The following is a 17,584-nucleotide window of genomic DNA, read 5'->3' as shown; positions in this document are numbered from 1 at the left end:
CGATTTTTGAAGAAGTGGTACCCAGAGATGAGCACTAAACAACAGCAGATAAACTCTGTTTCCTAAAGCTTTTCAGATCCTTTTAGTGAAAGGAGGCTGACAGTCAACACTGTGCTGGTTTCCAGGATAACAATCCTGGCCCATAACTAGTATTCTGCATTTCAACACAGCAGAACTGGTTGTCATACACCAAGAGGGTCAGAGGCAGCCATCTGATCCAGAAGGTTGCAAAACTAAAAGCAAGAACTGTAGCTTGATACCAATTCTTCCCACCCAGCGGCGGCAGCAGCAGCAGCGGCGTCGTCAGCGACAGGCAGGCAGATGGCAGAGGAATTAACCTTGCTTCAGACCACCACTGCTGAGAGGCTGTAAGTAGATTATGTCCTGATCCTCTACCCCTAAAAGCCCCTGACCCATTTCTCGGTCTAGAAAGGAAACCTCTGTGGTAAGTCGGACACGCAAGGCAGAGAGCCTCTAACCAAAGCCAAAAAAAAAATCAACAAGTGCTGTTTTTCTGCAAGAGACAGCAGTGGAAACATTGCAAAGTGGCACAAAAGAATCGTTACATGCATTAAAAGGAAGCTATGTGGCTAAAGTGTCAACCACAGGTTCTCGTATAAAAATTGGGTGTCGATCTGCCCCCCATTCCCAGCCCAAGCCTGGGTGCCAACAGCACAAGCTCTCAGTCTACTACACCAGATACACTAAGTTGTCTTACAGGTGTTTCCAGAAACTTCACCGCAGAGCTACCTAAACACAAGTGCAGTGGTTAAGGTCAACGTCAGCGAGGACACAGAAAGGCACAAACTGTCCTTCCTGGAACGACAGGGTGTCAGGAGTCTTGCAAGGAGAGGTCATGGCTTCCTGAGGGTTAAGCCCCAATGCCTGATAGAACTTTAGGGCTTGGCTCCTGTGCCAGGGGTTTCTGGAGTACTGCCGAAACTCCGCCTCACAGGGCGACTTCACTATGAGGTTCCACAGGGTGGCCCCTCTGCCGGCTCGCGTCTTGCAACAGTGCTGAGGGTCTTTCTAGCCGACCCCCAAAACAGCCTGGGTACCGAAGCCAGCCTGTCTGGCCAGAGGGTGCTCCCTCGGCGGCGGGCGCCCTGAGTGGGAGGGGACAGCCTCAGCAACAGGTGAGGACCCACGCCCCCGAGAAACCTCCGCGCCGGGGTCCAGGATGGCCCCAGAGTCCCCGAGGTCTCTCCGGCCGCCCGCGGCACTTACACGCTCATGGGTCCACTGCTGGGCAGAAACGAAACTTTCAGGGGCCGAGCGGAAGAGTAGGAGAGCGCAGTGCCGGCGGCCATGAAGCGCGCAGAGCACCGAGAGCGCGTGAGGACTACAACTCCCATCATGCTCGACAGGTGGCCTATAACTCCCATCGGGTGCAACGGGCCGGCGGACATCAACTACGACTCCCGGCATGCTCCAGGAGATGACGTCCCTTTAGGGGAAACCCGAGCCAGCTTTGCCTACTCAGAGATGGACCGGAAGTCGACTGTCGTGACTCCTGATATAGTGTTGTTGGCTACTGTTGTTAAGTTCTTGCAACGTGGCTTGCCTGTTTGGCTTTGAACTGTGCATGAGCTGTAAATATAATATACTTGAATTTAAAAAAAATCCCCCAAACAATATAAAACTATGTCATTAGTATTTTTGTGCTATTAATTTTTATTTATTGAGCTAAAAAAAAGAACCCACTATGTATTCCTGGACCGAAATTCTTAGTTTTTAATTCCCCTCGTTTAACAGAGACATAAAAATCAAATTTTGAAATTATCTGTAATGAACTATGCTTAGCTTCCTCAGCCCTGTCTTTGTTTGTTGATGTATTTTGCAAAGCACCCTGAAAGCCTGATGCAATAGAACCTGGCGTTCCAAGGCCAGTATCCGTGAACATGCTCAAGAAAAGAGACAGTGTATAGGAACATCAGTAACTAGGCTACACTCCTGAGCTCTGCCTGGCCTCCTTGCTCTGCCTTAATTTTCACCATTTTAGCTAGAAATGCCTGTCTGTCCTACAGGACTTACCTAACTAGCGGCATCTGCCAGACCTCACTATTCCAGACTTTTAGGATAAATTCATAAAAGAAGGAAATGAGATTTCTTAGTTAATTTCATGGTTTACATTAGAGGTATATGAGACAACATATTCACCTGATGGAGTTGGCCATGTGTGGGTGGAGATAAAAAGGAGCCTCCTGAACAGAAACGATTCCCTTTTTTTTAAACAAAAGGAAATGAGAGAAGTGAAAGGAGATGACATCAGAAATGAAGAATTATCATCATAGTGAACTGAGGAAAACTTGCTCTAACCACAGTCTGAACAGCTTTGGGTTGCTAAGGATGAGAGGGATTATAAACACCCTTGTTTGAAACTTAGACCCCCAAATAAGTTTACAGAGAAGTGAAAGATAGGCCTTCCCACAATCATGAGTTATTTAAGGGCAGTGATGCATTTTGAGAGTTTCGTAGGCAAGTCATCTGGGATATAGCCAGACAAAGTAAGATGGCTATGACATCACTAGATGATTTAGCTTTAAGGGGTCACATCATGTGTGTATTGTACAGCAGATGATTTATGTATTAAGAACCTGGTACGCCATACTCTAACCAAAAACCTATATAGCATCCTGCCTAAAACTCGGCATAACCCTGTGCTGCAGGTAGGATTCATATCTGTACTCCAAAGATGAGAAGACTGAGCCTTGGCGAGGTAAAGGAGTTCCAAGCCCACCCGGCTAACGGCCAGAGCTCTGAACTAGGATGGAGTGAAGGTCCCTGAGGCATCTCTACCCAACACAGTGTCAGGTCCATGAAATGCTCAGCTTTGTCTAAAGGAGGCCAGAAGGGCGAAGTGCAGTGGGTTTCCCTGGAGCTGGAGTTAAAAATGGTTGTGAGGCACCAAGTGGGTTTTGGAAACTGAACCTGGGCCCTCTGGAAGAGCAGCTAGTACTCTCACCTATTGGCTGGGCCATCTCTCTTCCTCCTTGAAAGTTAATACTTCCTGGTTAACCCTATGGCTTTTATGGTTTTATTTTTATTTTTCAGTAATTCTTTAAAAATACATTACATAATTTATTTATTTATTTATGGTTGAAAGAACAGGATCTGAGCTCTGCCTCTGGACCTGGCTGCAGACATGGCAGCCTAAGGTTCTCCAAAGGCAACAATGTTTTACCTGAAGTTCTGGGTTCTCTGGTGGAGTTGTGTTAGACTACCAGGGAAATCTGGGTCCCCTAGTGGGGTTCTTAGCTTGTATTAAGATTCTAATAAAAGAATTTAAGAACTGACTCAGAAGGAAGCTTGGGAACAATTTTATTAAAGCTTCAAAGAAAAACTTCAGGCAAAGAAGCTGTAATCAGAGAAAAACTCAAAGCAGGCAGCCTCCTGGAGGAGGAAGATGAAACAAAGAGAGAGAGAGAAAAAAAGCAAGACACTGTGGAATTGAGGCCATTGTAGAGATGATCACGAAAACAAGCTGTAGAGACCCTAGGAAGGCAGAAGCTACAGGCCCTGGCCCTGGCAGCTCATGGAAAGGGAGTGCGGTACTGTAGGAGAAGTCAGCTCTGGAGAATGGAAAGCTGGCACCATGATCCGGGTGGCAGGAAGAGATGAAATGTCAGAGGAACCTTCGGCCTGCATGACTTTGTTTAGTGGTCTTTGCTTATCTGGACCTTTACAGATGGATTGGTGTCCCCTGGAAGTCAGCAACCATATCATATTCATCTTTGTATTGTCCAAATAATTACTTAATGCAGATGGTAGCACGCACTGCATTCATTCTTTCAATTATGGGCCAAATATTTAAAAGCCAGTTTATTGTGTTAGCAGCTGTTGCCAGAATACAGAACGATCTTCAGTTTAGTGGGACCTTATGGTCCAGATTTCACTGTGACTGTGTTTATTTGAGGATGTGATTATTCTTGTCCTGAGGACAGTTTTCCTCAGTAGCTGCTAAGAAGCACAGAACCACCCACCACCAAAGAGGGGGAAGTCAGTTGGGACAACCCTATGTTCCAGCAACAACACGGCACATTAAGCACATACTTCAAGCTTCAAGTGCTACCAGAGTCTGGAAATCCTTCCGTTTAGAATCTTCTGACCAATCACTGATAAGCAACCCGTGTCTAAGTAAGAGGATGAATGATGAGCTGAGTCCAGGAAGCGTTGCTTTGGGTTTCCCAGATGGAAGCACTTTCTCCCACAGGTGTCATGCCTTCCCTCCATCCCCCTGCAGTAGTTGCTGGTATCCCCACAGTTGTGTCTTCTTCAGCTCTCCTTCCTGATGCACTTCTCCCTCCTTGCCTTCCTCTAACATCCCATGGCACCTCCTTGTGTCCATCCTCTCTGCTCAGTAGAAGGAAGGGCCTTCATATGTAAAGATACCAGGGGAGTGGGTGAGCGGGACAGGGCTGGATGGCTTCTGCCGGCACAACCACACCTGCTGGAGAAGACTTTTCAGGTGTCTGCGGAACTTGACCCCAACAAAGACGTAAAGCACTGGGTTGAAGCAGCATTGGGAGAAGGCCAAATTGCGGCAGGTGAACATAGCAACATCCAGCTGATAGCTGATCTCACAGCTCTCCTGGATGATTCCAATTTTCAGTAGTGTCTGGAGGAAGAGGATGAGGTTGTAGGGAGCCCAGCTGAGGAAGTACGCCACCACAATGGTAAAGATGAGCCTGACAGTCCGGTGCCTCTGTCTGGACCTTGAGCGAAACAAGGTCCTGAGAATCTGTACATAACAGAACAGGATGACACCTATGGAGAGGAGGAAGATGACATTGTGCTGGTAGACTGAGGCTAAGTACCCATGGAGCTCAGAGTAAGTACATCCCGAGGAATTCTCTTTGTGGAAGATAGCTTCTGGGATGGAGGATAGGATGCTGGCTGCCCACACAGCTGTGGTCACCAGCATACGGCAGCGGAGGGTATGGATACCCAGAGTAGAGATGGGGCTCACTACAGACAGGTAGCGGTGGATGGTCATGATGGTGAGGAAGAATATGCTGCTGTAGAGGCTGATGGAGAAGATCAGGTTGAAGAGCTTGCAGAGGAAGTCACCTAGAAACCAACCCCAATAGGCTGAGATCCACACGGGCAGCAGGAAGGAGAACATCAGGTCTGAGAGACACAGGTTGAGGATGAAGATATTAGTGAGTGACGCCAGGTTTTCATACTTCACCAAGACCCACAACACCAGGCTGTTGCCCACCAGGCTGAGAAGAAATACCAGAGAGTACAGGACAGTGATGGAGAATCTGGCAAAGGTGACCTTGTTCTCACACAGAAGACTCCCATTATCCTGATAGTCGTAAGAGGTGGTGATATACTCAGAGGCTGTAGGGGACTCCATCTGGACCCAGGAGGCGGGAACACTGAGAGCATCTGAAATGATAGACATGTTGGGTTTAAAGCCATATGGCTAGGATAGAGATCATTATGTCCATGTTACCAAAAAAGGTAAAGTCCATGGACTAGAGTCCATTAGTGAACTATTTGTGACAAGATCGAGAATTGGGCTACTACATAAAGTCTTTAAGGAACATTTTTCTTTCCCGTAGAAAGACTTTCTTGACCAATGACACACAGCATTGATTTACTTTCTGTCACAAGCTCCATTTTTCTGGTAGACTGACAACTGAGAAGCCTTAAAATAACACAGGTTCTCAGTAGTTGAGGGGGAAAAGAGAAGTGGAGCAGGATTGAAAGACTTGAAAGCAAAGTGGACCCCCAGTATTGTACCCCTCTGCATTTTTTAAGCCTTTCTGAGCCTTAGTTTTTCATATATGAAAGGGCTCGTGTTTCCAGATTCATTAATGAAGTTATTCGCTAGAGATCATTTACTCAATGTCATTCATACACTTATTCAATAGATGGATAGCGAGTGTTCCATCCGTCTCCCCTGTCTCCCTCTCCTCCCTTTCTTCTTTCATTTCCCCTATTATCTCTTATTTTCTCTTCATGAACTGCGTAGATCTTGACAGCAGGATCCCTTTCAATTTTTTTCTCTTTCCTAGGACAGCCTGAAAAAGTGAGATCACAGACAAAGCAAAAATAATTCCAAAGCTACAGATGAAAATTCTGGAAGGCCAAATCCTTGCTAACACAGAAGATTAGCTGTTGGAGCAGAAAGCTTTTTCAGTTGAGAGTTTGGTTTACAGGTCTTGAAGAGGAAGGCAGGTATCTGGAGTAGGGATGCAGGAGAGCAGCTAAGCACATGGTAGTCAGCCAGATGTGTTCAACTTTGCCGGGTACCTGAGGAAATGGCTGGAAGGCTGGAATTCTCATTGTGATTAGTCACTGAAGGTGCTGGATTGTAGGAGGAGGAGGAGGAAAAGCTGGAAGCAGCAGTTATCTGAGACAGATAAGTGAGTTGGCATCACCTGCTCTGTGTGTGTGTGTGTGTGTGTGTGTGTGTGTGTGTGTGTGTGTGTGAGAACTGTGCCTATAGGCCATAGCAACTCCCTGTGATTGGGGGGGCTGTGCCTATAGGCCATAGCAACTCCCTGTGATTGGGGGGGCTGTGCCTATAGGCCATAGCAACTCCCTTTGATTGGGGGGGCTGTGCCTATAGGCCGTAGCAACTCCCTGTGATTGGGGGGGGGCTGTGCCTATAGACCGTAGCAACTTCCTGTGATTGGGGGGGCTGTGCCTATAGGCCATAGCAACTCCCTGTGATTGGGGGGGCTGTGCCTATAGACCATAGCAACTCTCTGTGATTGGGGGGGCTGTGCCTATAGGCCATAGCAACTCCCTGTGATTGGGGGGGCTGTGCCTATAGGCCATAGCAACTCCCTGTGATTGGGGGGGCTGTGCCTATAGGCCATAGCAACTCCCTGTGATTGGAGGGGCTGTGCCTATAGGCCATAGCAACTCCCTTTGATTGGGGGGGCTGTGCCTATAGGCCGTAGCAACTCCCTGTGATGGGGGGGGCTGTGCCTATAGACTGTAGCAACTCCCTGTGATGGGGGGGGCTGTGCCTATAGGCCGTAGCAACTCCCTGTGATTGGGGGGGCTGTGCCTATAGGCCGTAGCAACTCCCTGTGGTTCTGCAACTTTTTGTAAGATAGATCCACCTCCATTTCATGGTGCAGGAGAGTGGTTCAACTTGGTGAAAACACTTTATCAGCATTATAAAAACAGGAAGCTGGAGCAGCTAACAATACAACTCAAACTTCTAGTTCTTGTATTTTGAGGAAGATAATTAGAGAGATAGCTCAAATATTACAATTGAGATAAGCTGGGCGCGCAGTGCATGCCTATGGTTTGGCTACTCTGAGACTAAGGTGGGAAGATCATGAATTTGAGGTCAGCTAGGGCTATTTTTTTTTTATTTAAAAAGTGTGTTGTGTCGTAATAAAGCAGCATGGTTGTGGATAAAAAGATGTGTAGATCAGTGGAATAGATAAAGAACCCACACAGCTATAGATACTACCAGATTTTTGACAAAAATATCAAAACATACATTGGAGGAAAGCTAGCCTTTTCAACAAATTGTGCTGGGAAAACTGGTTATCTACATGTAAAAAATAAATTAGATCCCAATTTAAAAAATTTCAAAGTGCAGTAAAGACTTTAATTTAAGACCTGAACTTCTGAAACTATTAGAAGAAAACAGAGAAAACACTTCAAGATTTGGCATAGAAAAGGGCTCCAGTAGCTCAGAAAGTAATACAAGAAATAGACAAATGGGATTTCATGAAATTAAAAAGCTTCTGCTTAGCAAAGGAAATAATCAGATGAAGAGAAGGCATATAGAATGGGAGAAAAATCTAGTTATACATTTGACAGAAGATTAATAGTTGAATATATAAAGAACTTTTAAGAACTAAATAACCCAAAAAACTCAATCAATAAATGAAGTGAATAGCCAGTTTTCAAAAGATGAAGTACAAATGGCCCAAACCCTAAAGAATACTTAACATCTTTAGGGACTGGAGAAATGCAAATTAAAAACCACATTGATATTTTACTGCTCCCCCCAAGTCAGAGTAACTATCATTTTAAAAACAGCAAATGGTGGAGAGGGTACGGTAAAAAACCTAAATATAGAGCTACCCCATGACCCATTCCTGGTATATGCCCAAAGGTCTCTAAGTCTTTACAACAGAGAAACCTGCACATCTATGTTTCTTACAACACCATTCAGAGTCAGCCGAAGGTGATTTGTCAGCTGATGAGCAGATGCAGAATAACGTGATGTGCACTGTGGTGATCTGAAGGAGAATGAACCCACAGGCTCAAACACCAGGGAGTGGAAAAGTTTGGGAAGGATTAGGAGGTGCCTGTTACTAGATGTAGGGTTTGCATCTTCAAAAGCACCAGTCAGCTCTCTCTCTCTCTCTCTCTCTCTCTCTCTCTCTCTCTCTCTCCCTCTCTCCTCCTCTTCCTCCCTCTCCCTCTATCTTCCTTCCTTTCCCTCCCTCTCTCTCCCCTCTCTCTCCCTTTCCCCCCTCTCCCTCCCCCTTAACCTCCCCCTCTCTGAATGTAAAACTCTCAGCTCTTACTCCAACATCACCCCTGTCTGCTTCCACCATGATGATCATGGACTAACTCTAAAAATGTTGAGCAAATTCCTAGTTAAACGTTGTTGTAAGAGTTGCCTCTTTCGTGGTTTCTCTTTACAGCAACAGAACAGCAACTAAGGCATAACATAATGGAGTTTTTATTCATCCATAAAGAAAAATGATATTAAGTAATTTTCTGAAAAAAAAATGAATGAACTGAAGATCATTGTGTTAAAATAAGCTATACAAATATTGCAGGTTTTTTGCTTGTTTGTTTGTTGTTGGTTTTTTTTTTTTTCTTTCAGATAGCCAGGTTTAGGCCAACTAAAACTACTGGAAAGTGAGAGGTATAAATAACAGAAGGAAAAAGGATAGAAAGCCCGATGTTTTGGCCATATATTTGGCTTATGGGATGGTCTTTGAACCATAAACATACTAGTAATGTCTGAAATAACTGAATTTATATTTGAAGTGCTGTTCCCTGCAGGCGGGGGGCAGAGCCATAGTGTTAGGAATTTTTCAAATATTTGAGGAAAAAAACCATCAATCTTACACAAATATCTAAAATAGAAGATAGATCCCATTCAATTTGCTTTGTGAGGCAAGTATACCCATGATACCAAAATAAGACAAAAAGTTAAACAAAAACTATAGACTAATATTCTTCATGAACAGGAACACAGAAACAAAAATCCTCCTTTTACTTTTTGAATCAGGCTGGCCTTGAACTTATTATACAGTCAAGGTTCTTAACATTCTGATCCTCCTGGCTGTACTTTGAGACTGCTAAGATTCAAGGCCTGTGCCACCACACCAGGTTTATATAGTGCTGGGGACTAAATCCAGAACTTGGCCCACAGTAGGTAAATGCTCTACCAACTGAGCTACATCTTTACCTCAACACAAATATTCTTTCCAAAATGTAAGCTGAGTCAAGTTCAACAATACATTTAAAATATTTATTACATTATTTATTTATTTGTGTTTATGAGTATATGCGTCACATACTTGGCATGGTATGCATTTGGAGGAGGGGAAAACTTATGGAAGTTGGTTGTCTCCTTCAACCATGCAGATACCTAGGATAGAACCTTTATCTACTGGACCATCTCTGTGGCTCCAAAAATATTTTTTGAAAGGCATTTTTACATGACCATATTAACAGACCAGAACAGAACTAAAACCTACATCATCTTTGTTGTTAAATGCACAAAAGTATTTGACAAAGTTTAGCATCCGTTCTCAATACAAGTTCTCAACAAGTTAGAAGCAAAGCCACAAAACCACTCCATTTCCTTGAAAAATCTGGAGGCCACCCTGTTCTGTGCTAGGAAAACTTGGGATTCCGAGCAGAAGGGTGGCAAATCCCAAGCTCTTCTGAGCAGCATCTGTGAACTGAAGTTCTCCATGTATTGGAGCCCGAAGACTCTTTGTCCTTCACTTACTGGGGTTTTGTGACTGTGGAGAGGTGAAATGTTGCAAATAAAGAGCCAAAGTTATACGTGGTCTTGTAATGGCCATTTTCTATCATCAGTTTCTGTATTTGATGTGATATATCAACCCCTACCAGCACTAATGCTAAGAAGGCCACAGCATCTCAGTCAGACCTGCATGGAGAAACCCTGTGCACTGTAGCCGCTGCCTACCTGAGGACACAGGCACATGTTTAGCCAAGACCTTAACTTGTAAAAGTTTGTGTTACAGCTTAGTGTATTGGCACATTTCTGTCACTCCATCATTCTTAGGAGAACTAAGAGCTCAAGGCCAAAATAATAATAGTGGAGGGGGAGATCTTAAGGCCACTCTCAGCAATGCAGTGAATTTGAGGTCAGTCTGGGCTATGTGAGACTGTCTCAAAAAGTAAAACAGAATGTAACCTTGTCCCCACTACACCAGGTCTTCAAGATAACTTGACTCCATGTTTTGGGTCACGGTCACTTATATTTGGCACTAAGAAAATTGCTATATTCCTTGAACGAAGTTGTTATTTTTATGCTAACGTATTTTAGGAATATAGCTTCTGTTTTTCTGTTGTTCCTCCTCACCGTCCCTGTGAGTTAGCTCAACTCTAAGGGAGTGAATTTAATTTTTGGCCCATGAGGTAATTTAGGTTGAGCAACATAGTTCTAAGTTACCCTGCCATCAACAGTAGTAAGAACTTACACAGCAACTTGGAAGAAACCCTCGGTTTCTTTCAACAAGGAAAACACTTATATCCGCACTACTCAAGGAAAGGTGCATAGATTTCCTTCTCTAAAAGTACAAATTGTTGGGAAATCCCAGGTGAAAGGAGTCTGAGTCTCAGAGGCAAGCCTCAGAGCTCCTGGGGTTTATTAGTCTGCTAAATGGTTCTGGTGACCTGAAGCAGGCTCTTAAAGGGAGGGGGGTGGAATGTAAGTTTAAAATGTATGTAAAGGAACTCACCTGAGTCTGAACCTCTTTCCATGTCACTTTTCCAGGTCCGTATGCTTTGTGCTTCCTTAGTTTTCCAGTGCTAGAGCCTCACGCAGAGCTCACCCTGTGATAGATACAGATCCCATTGAGTTGTCTAGGCTGGGCTCACGCTTCCTCTTTATTAAGGATGAAGTTTTGGAACTATTTTTTTAAATGCTACCTTATGCTTGGTTTCAGTATGAACTGCAGGCAGGCTCTTTAGCCTACCCCATAAAGCTCTAAAACACTGTTTAGCTGTGGACTGGGGATCTTTTGGTTTAAGTGTTCAGCCAACCAACTCCAACAAGATACATGGCTCTGTTTGTGTTGCAATCCCACACAAAAGGAGACCAGATTTGGATATACTGTCACACCGACGGCACTGCTGCTTTCTAGATGTAGTGGTACATTCCCAATAATCTCAGAATTTGGGGGATAAAGGTAAGGGGAGGGTCAAAATTTAAGGTAAACCTATCTACACAGTAAGTTGAAGACCATCCTGGATTACAATGAGACCCTGTCTAAACATCCAAACAAATAACCCCCAAAATAAAACGTACTGCTGCTGCATCGGGAGCCTTAAGAACTGCATCTGGGCCCAGCTCTGTGGTGCACTCACAGGGGCCTCTGGTTCCCAGATTGAGTCTGCATGATACACAGGAATTTACCAAAATGTGTCGGCTCAAGGGTTACACTTTCTTTCTGAGCCAAAGGATAGTGGTGGAAGGAACTGCTTCTAGTGGGCACTGGGGCTGGTTTTTCAATCTTTGTGAAAAAAAACTAACGAATACCCAGGCTCTACACTATGCTGTTTATGAGCTCAAACCTCCAGATCAAACCTGTACTGATCAAATTTGCTGTTGGACGTAAGAAAGTCTAGCTCTCCATTTCCAGGATCACGGATAGTTAGGTAAAGGACTTTCTCAATGACTTCCATATAGCAAAGCATGCAGTGCAGACATGCCATTTCCCACTTTTTATGGCAAAAAGAGGAAAGAGTTTCCAGCTTCTTTTCACTTCCCTCTGGACATTCTCACTCTTTCTCTCTAAAGATTCCACTATCAGACCCTGCAGCTGGCCGACTTCTGTTGCTGAGGGTGCCTGTTTTCCTGACTCTAACTCAAATAGCATGGCTTTTTTTTTTTGCCTCCCTGGAAGCTAAGAAAACCTTGAGGGTGCTGTCCTGTTGTTTCTCTTCTCAAACTCTATAATTGTTCTCGAGTTCTTCTATCCATGAGGCTAAGAGCCAGCAGAAGGCGCCCTGCATGCTTTACTCACTGCCTCCATCTCCTACCTGCTGGCAGTCTAGAAAATTCCACTGTCTTAGTCAGGGTTATCACTGCTGTGATGAAACACCGTGGCCAAAGCAAATTGGGGAGGAAAAGGTTTATGTGGCTTATGCTTCCACATAGTTGTCCATCACTGAAGGAAGTCAGGGCAGAACGTCAAACCGGACAGGAACCTGGAGGCTCGAGCTGATGCAGAGGCCATGGAGGGGTGGTGCTGCTGGCTTGCTTCCTCTGACTTGCTCAGCCTGCTTGTTTTGTTGTTGTTGTTGTTGGTTTTGTTTTTTTTGTTTTTGTTTTTAATACAAACCAGGACCTGAGAGCAGGGGTGGGCACCATCTGCTATGTGAGTGAGACAAAATAACATAGAGAGTTAAGAACAGACATAAACTGCTCAAGATTGTGTTGGGAAACTTAATTTTAAACAAATATAAAAGAGTCTCAATTATTTGTGTGATAGCTAAGCTAAGAAATAAGCTAAGAGAAGCAAACAGTTTTATAAAAATAACTTCAACATACCCTGCCGTAGGTCTCCAGCTTGTCAGAGATATGTCCCACCCACAGTTTCTCTTTTCGCTACAGGCCTCCTGTCCTCCAACTAACCAGAGCCCAGGGGGGCTTGCTGAGGCTGAAGCTTGGACCAACGACCATGCATGGACTGCACCTAGACCCCCTGCACAGATGTAGCCAATAGGCAGCTCAGGCTTCCTGTGGGTCCTCTAGTAATGGGAGTAGGGGCTGTTTCTGACATGACTCTGCTGCCAGCTTTTTGGTTGCTTCCCCCTGGCTGGGCTGCCTTGCCAGGCCACAGGGGAGGAGAACAAGCTCAGTACCCGACTTGATGAGCTGGGGTGGGTGGCAAGGGGGGCTCTTCTTTTCTGAGAAGTAACAGGAAGGGGACTGGCAGAGAGGGAGGGAGAGAGGGCGGGACTGGGAGGAGAGACGGGATGGGGCTATGACGAGGATGTAAAGTGAATAAACAGATAAAGAAAGAAAAAAAATTTGAGTCTTGAGGAGACTCCGTGGCTGGCCTAGCTTCACTTGCTATCCAGGTCATGGCTGTCTGTTAGTCAACTAAGAACTGACTTGTTGCAGGATATCTGATCCCACTGTGATTGCTGAGATTGTGAACTGTAAAAACCTGCCTTTTGTTTGGTGTGGTTGATCCCTAACACACACATTTAATTTACAAGCTTTCTGTACACAGGATTTAATAAAATTAATCCCAGATCAAGACGTGAAGCAAGAAGCCAGCTGACAGGGATTAAAGAGTAGGAGGGACTTTGAGTTGAAGGGTAAGGCGGGTGTAGAGGTAGAAGGGGTTTTAGCTTTTAGCTTTAACCCTTTAGCTTTTGAGCTCCTTGATTCCTTGGCCTTTGGCTTTTTGGGCTTTGAGTTAGCAAGACTTTGGCCTTGGGATTTTTGACTTTTTCCTCCTGGGCTGTCAGCTGAGCTAATGAGCCTTTTGGCCCTTTTTCATTGGGATGTGAGCTGAGTAGGAAGGTCAGCTGGTGCTTTCTCTGCCTCTCTGAGCTAGCAGGTTTTCACCCCAGCATCCAGCTCCTGAGTCTTTATTCGTAATATAGAATGATTAGGATTTTCATTTAAAACAATACTGACCGCATTCCAGAACCAGGTTCCTCCCCGCCTTCAGTGACTCAGTGCCAACAGCCCGTCAGTCAGCACTAATAGGACAGTCTCCACCATTGCATATTTCCCCTATGCCCATACTCCATACCCCTATAAAGCCTGAGGTCACAACCTGGTTCAACGCTGTCCATTTTCATCCTCACTCAGAGGCAGCTATTTTTCGTTCCCCTCTTCCTCCATAAGTCTCCTATGGGAGGCCTGCTGCATGCTGTAATTCTGTGGCATTCTTTCCCAGGGTATCCTTTCACTGTAAAAACCCTCCTGGGACTTATTTACTGAACCCCGTGGGTGCTCTGGATACAGCCTTTGTGTTGTGTGACGGCAGCCAAGCGAAGCAGACATTTGAGAAGCAGGAGGTCTCTTCTGGTGCAGAAACCTTAGGAGGAATAATGTAAACGCCTGTCAAACCTGTCCTGAAAGGGTTGCCTGGTGGCGGCAATGCACCCCTTCGTCTTCATCCCATTGCTCCTCAACTGCGTAAGGGTGGACGGAGGAAAGAGTGGTGACAGGACTCCTGGCACAGGAGTGAGTTGGAGTCACGTAGAGGGCATGTCTGTGATACAGCAAGGTGGGTCAACTGAGATGGAAAATGGAGAGCTACAGGCACACTTAAGTTCTCCTGTGGTATGGCCGTTAGTTGTCACTGCATGAGGCAATGCAGATTCACAGGCCCAATCTAGACACAATCTAGACTGCATGAGGCTGTGACAGATTCACAGGCCCCATCCTGGCCCAAGAGAAGAGCTTGCTGTGTGAGAAGGAAGCCAAAACAAAATAGAATTAATGTCACACCTCTAGAGCTGATTCTCAGGGTTGAAGCACAGACCCCAGGACCCCTGTGCTTATGTAATTTTGGCAATTCTGTTTGTCTGAACTAGTAACAATGACAGCATCAGTCTCACTGAGTTGTGAGGATTAAATGAATTAATACATCAATGAGTTGGAAAAAATACCTAATGAGTGCACAGCCCTATGAGCCCCAGATGCCTGGATAAGCGTGCATACAGTGCAGGAAGCTGTAGGTAGAGAGTAGGGCAAAGGCCGGTGTCAAAATTAACATGCAAAAAAAAAAGCCAGAAGGCAGAGACTAGATCACCCCTAATGAGGCTGACACATAACAGCATGCTAAGAAAAAAAATCACACTATGTGACTGACCCAAGTTGACGATATTATATTGGGATGTAAATATGCCCATTCCTTTGTACAGCAATTGCCTTTGGGCCTCTGACCTGTTCCCCAGCTCTGGCACATTTTATTCCTTGGAAGTTCTTTCTTTTGTAACAGATGGTCTCTTCTTCTGCCACTATCCATGTGCCTGTGGCTTAGTTACTTGCTCTGACACACAGGACCTGGGAAGGTGCTCCTGGACCCTTATGTCCGCCTCAACAAAGCTGTGCGCCTCCGGTATGCTCGGTAGATGGAGGCGAGTCTTGCCGTTGGATTGTATGCCACAAAGCTCATCTTAACATCTGGGCCTGGCATTACTTTATGAGGTGGTAGTTCAAAAAAGATAAAACATAGGGACCATCCTCTGGTGCTCACGGGTGTGGAAGGGTAAAGTTCAGAGTCAGTGTGCTAAGTGCTGTAATAGGCCTCGGAGAAGCACGGTAGGCTTCACGGGGGAGGTTATGTTAAAGGACAATCAGAGGTGAGTAAAAGTTACCCAGGAAGAGAGGGCAGAATGCTAGGTGAGGAGGTAACTCTTGCATGAGTGTTTGCTCCGGGCCACAGAGTGGTTCTGAGTAGGAGAAGTGTGGGGTGTAAGAGGCACAGGCACCAGGGTTGTGGCTGGACAGACATGAGCATCTGCTGGTGTAGGAGATTAGAGCTGGTTCAGACCTGGCCAGCTCGACTGACCACTGTACTGGTTCAGAGGAGCATCAGTCATGGACCGCTTTGATGGCCAGAACTGTACAATGTCACAGAGGCCCATCTTCCTAGCTGAAGAGTATATGATCTCTCTTGATGGAGTCTTTTCCAGTTTGGGCACTGCTACGTGAACACTCAGAGAAAACTTACTGGAAGTGATGGCCTGGGCTGTCTCGAAAGGCAGGTGGTAGGAACAGGGAAGAGAAAGAAGGAAGAATTGTGACATTAAGGGATCAACAAATAAAAACAAATTAAGGCTATTCCAAATAACTCTGTGGTTCAAGAAGTTTTCTGAATGGTAGTATAGAATGAAGCAGAGTGCTGTTAAATTGGAAAAATGATGAAAGAAAATTACCAAAACGTCAACATCCTTGAGGTTGAGGAATTCTAGTCTAAACTGATGGAATGCTCTTAGTTTAAATGGAGAAGTGAAGTTGCTTCCTCAATATTTTTGGAGCTTGGAGCCCAAAGATGTAATGTCCTACTTCAGTGGATGCTAAGGGACATTATACATAACCAGATGTGTGAATATTTACAAAGCTATTGCCCTGTGAATTTCCATATATTGATGGTTAACTTTGATTGTCAATCCGGCTGGTTTTGGAATCACTTTGGAGACACACCTTTTGGTGGTGTGTCTGTGAGGCTGTTTCCAGAGAGGTAAACTGAGGAGAGAAGATCAAATTTGACTATTCCACTGATTGGGGGTCTTGGACTAAATAAAAACAAGAAATCAAGCTGATTGCCATCATTCATCTCTCTGTACTTCCCTGACTGTGGATGCAATGTTTCCAGCTGTCTCATGCCCCGCTGGCATGCTTTCCCTGCCACGGTATGCTGCCACGGTGCTGTCATGGTGTACTGCCACGGTGTGCTGCCATGGTGTGCTGCCACAGTGTGCTGCCACAGTGTGCTGCCACAGTATGCTGCCACAGTATGCTGCCACGATGTGCTGCCACGGTGTGCTGTCATGGTGTGCTGCCACAGTGTGCTGCCACAGTGTGCTGTCATGGTGTGCTGCCACAGTGTGCTGCCACGATGTGCTGTCATGGTGTGCTGCCACAGTGTGCTGTCATGGTGTGCTGCCACAGTGTGCTGCCACGGTGTGCGGTCATGGTGTGCTGCCACGGTGGGCTGCATCCCTTCTTAAGCCATGATCTAAAATAAACCCTGTCTTCCTTAAATAACCAATACACAGCTAGATAAAACAAAACAAAGCCTTGGCCAGAAATGCCAGAAGACATTAATAATTAACAGAGGGAAGAGGAAGGATTCTGAGTGTTTATATGTTTATATGTGTTGCATGTATCATCTGAGAAGGGCAATGCTATTTCGGCCACTGAATTACTATGCAATATCCTCTGCTTTTTTTTTCGTAATACATGATTTGTCCCTGGACTTTTCACTTTATGGTTGTATTAAATGTGGGGCCTTTTATTCCTTCTCAGACTTTAAAAGTAGAATTCGTTTGATTAATTTTGTTAAGATGAGGTGTGATAATGGGAAGTGGTTACAAGATTGGTTCAGGAGATAAATGCTGTCAGCTGAAATGCAGTGTATCTGCTAACCCACACTCTGACACACTGTCTCCAATATTTCCGCTGCAATTTTTGGTTTGGCCTAATTCTTTTAAAGATGAAAAACACTTGGTGCTTCTCCCCACACCCCCCACGCCGAAACAGTTTCTTTTTCCTGTTTCTCATTTACCATAGTGTTTGCTATCAGATTTGTATTTGAGAAATGAGAATTTCTGTATTTCATATTCTCAATCTCTCCACTCTTTGTGTTTGAGAAGTTGAGCTCTGCTGGTTAGGTGTGAGTCTAAGCCG

At 45.1% G+C, this 17,584-nt stretch overlaps 2 protein-coding genes across 4 annotated transcripts in view; both read right to left on the bottom strand.

Annotated features, from left to right (window-relative positions):
* The window catches only part of FYCO1 (FYVE and coiled-coil domain autophagy adaptor 1), a gene marked incomplete at its 3' end in the record, with an annotated part of 81,643 nt that extends 80,010 nt beyond the window's left edge, over window positions 1-1,633 (bottom strand). For 2 of the 3 annotated variants that reach the window (XM_084752811.1, XM_084752814.1), the window contains exon 1: window positions 1,228-1,633. Of the gene's footprint in view, window positions 1-718; window positions 1,181-1,227 lie in introns of those variants that run through there. The other variant, XM_084752813.1, reaches the window with a different exon arrangement.
* Window positions 1,634-3,304: 1,671 nt separating this feature from the next.
* Window positions 3,305-11,081, bottom strand: XCR1 (X-C motif chemokine receptor 1). The gene is made up of 2 exons (XM_084752188.1): window positions 10,941-11,081; window positions 3,305-5,394 (listed from the first exon to the last, which is right to left on the bottom strand). The coding sequence occupies exons 1-2, from the start codon at window positions 10,960-10,962 to the stop codon at window positions 4,358-4,360; spliced, it is 1,059 nt and encodes a 352-aa protein (XP_084608314.1). The 5' UTR covers window positions 10,963-11,081; the 3' UTR covers window positions 3,305-4,357.
* Window positions 11,082-17,584: the final 6,503 nt, after the last annotated feature.

Source organism: Acomys minous, assembly GCF_964271855.1.
Source record: "Acomys minous genome assembly, chromosome: 13".
Classification (NCBI taxonomy): Eukaryota; Metazoa; Chordata; class Mammalia; order Rodentia; family Muridae; genus Acomys; species Acomys minous.
This window is presented reverse-complemented; position numbering and strand designations above follow the sequence as displayed.

Coding starts and splice junctions, on each gene's coding strand:
- XCR1 (XM_084752188.1), bottom strand. CDS start 10,962: ATGGAAAGAGGTTCAGACTCAG. Junction 5,395..10,940: donor GGAAAGAGGTTCAGACTCAG/GTGAGTTCCTTT, acceptor CTATCATTTCAG/ATGCTCTCAGTGTTCCCGCC.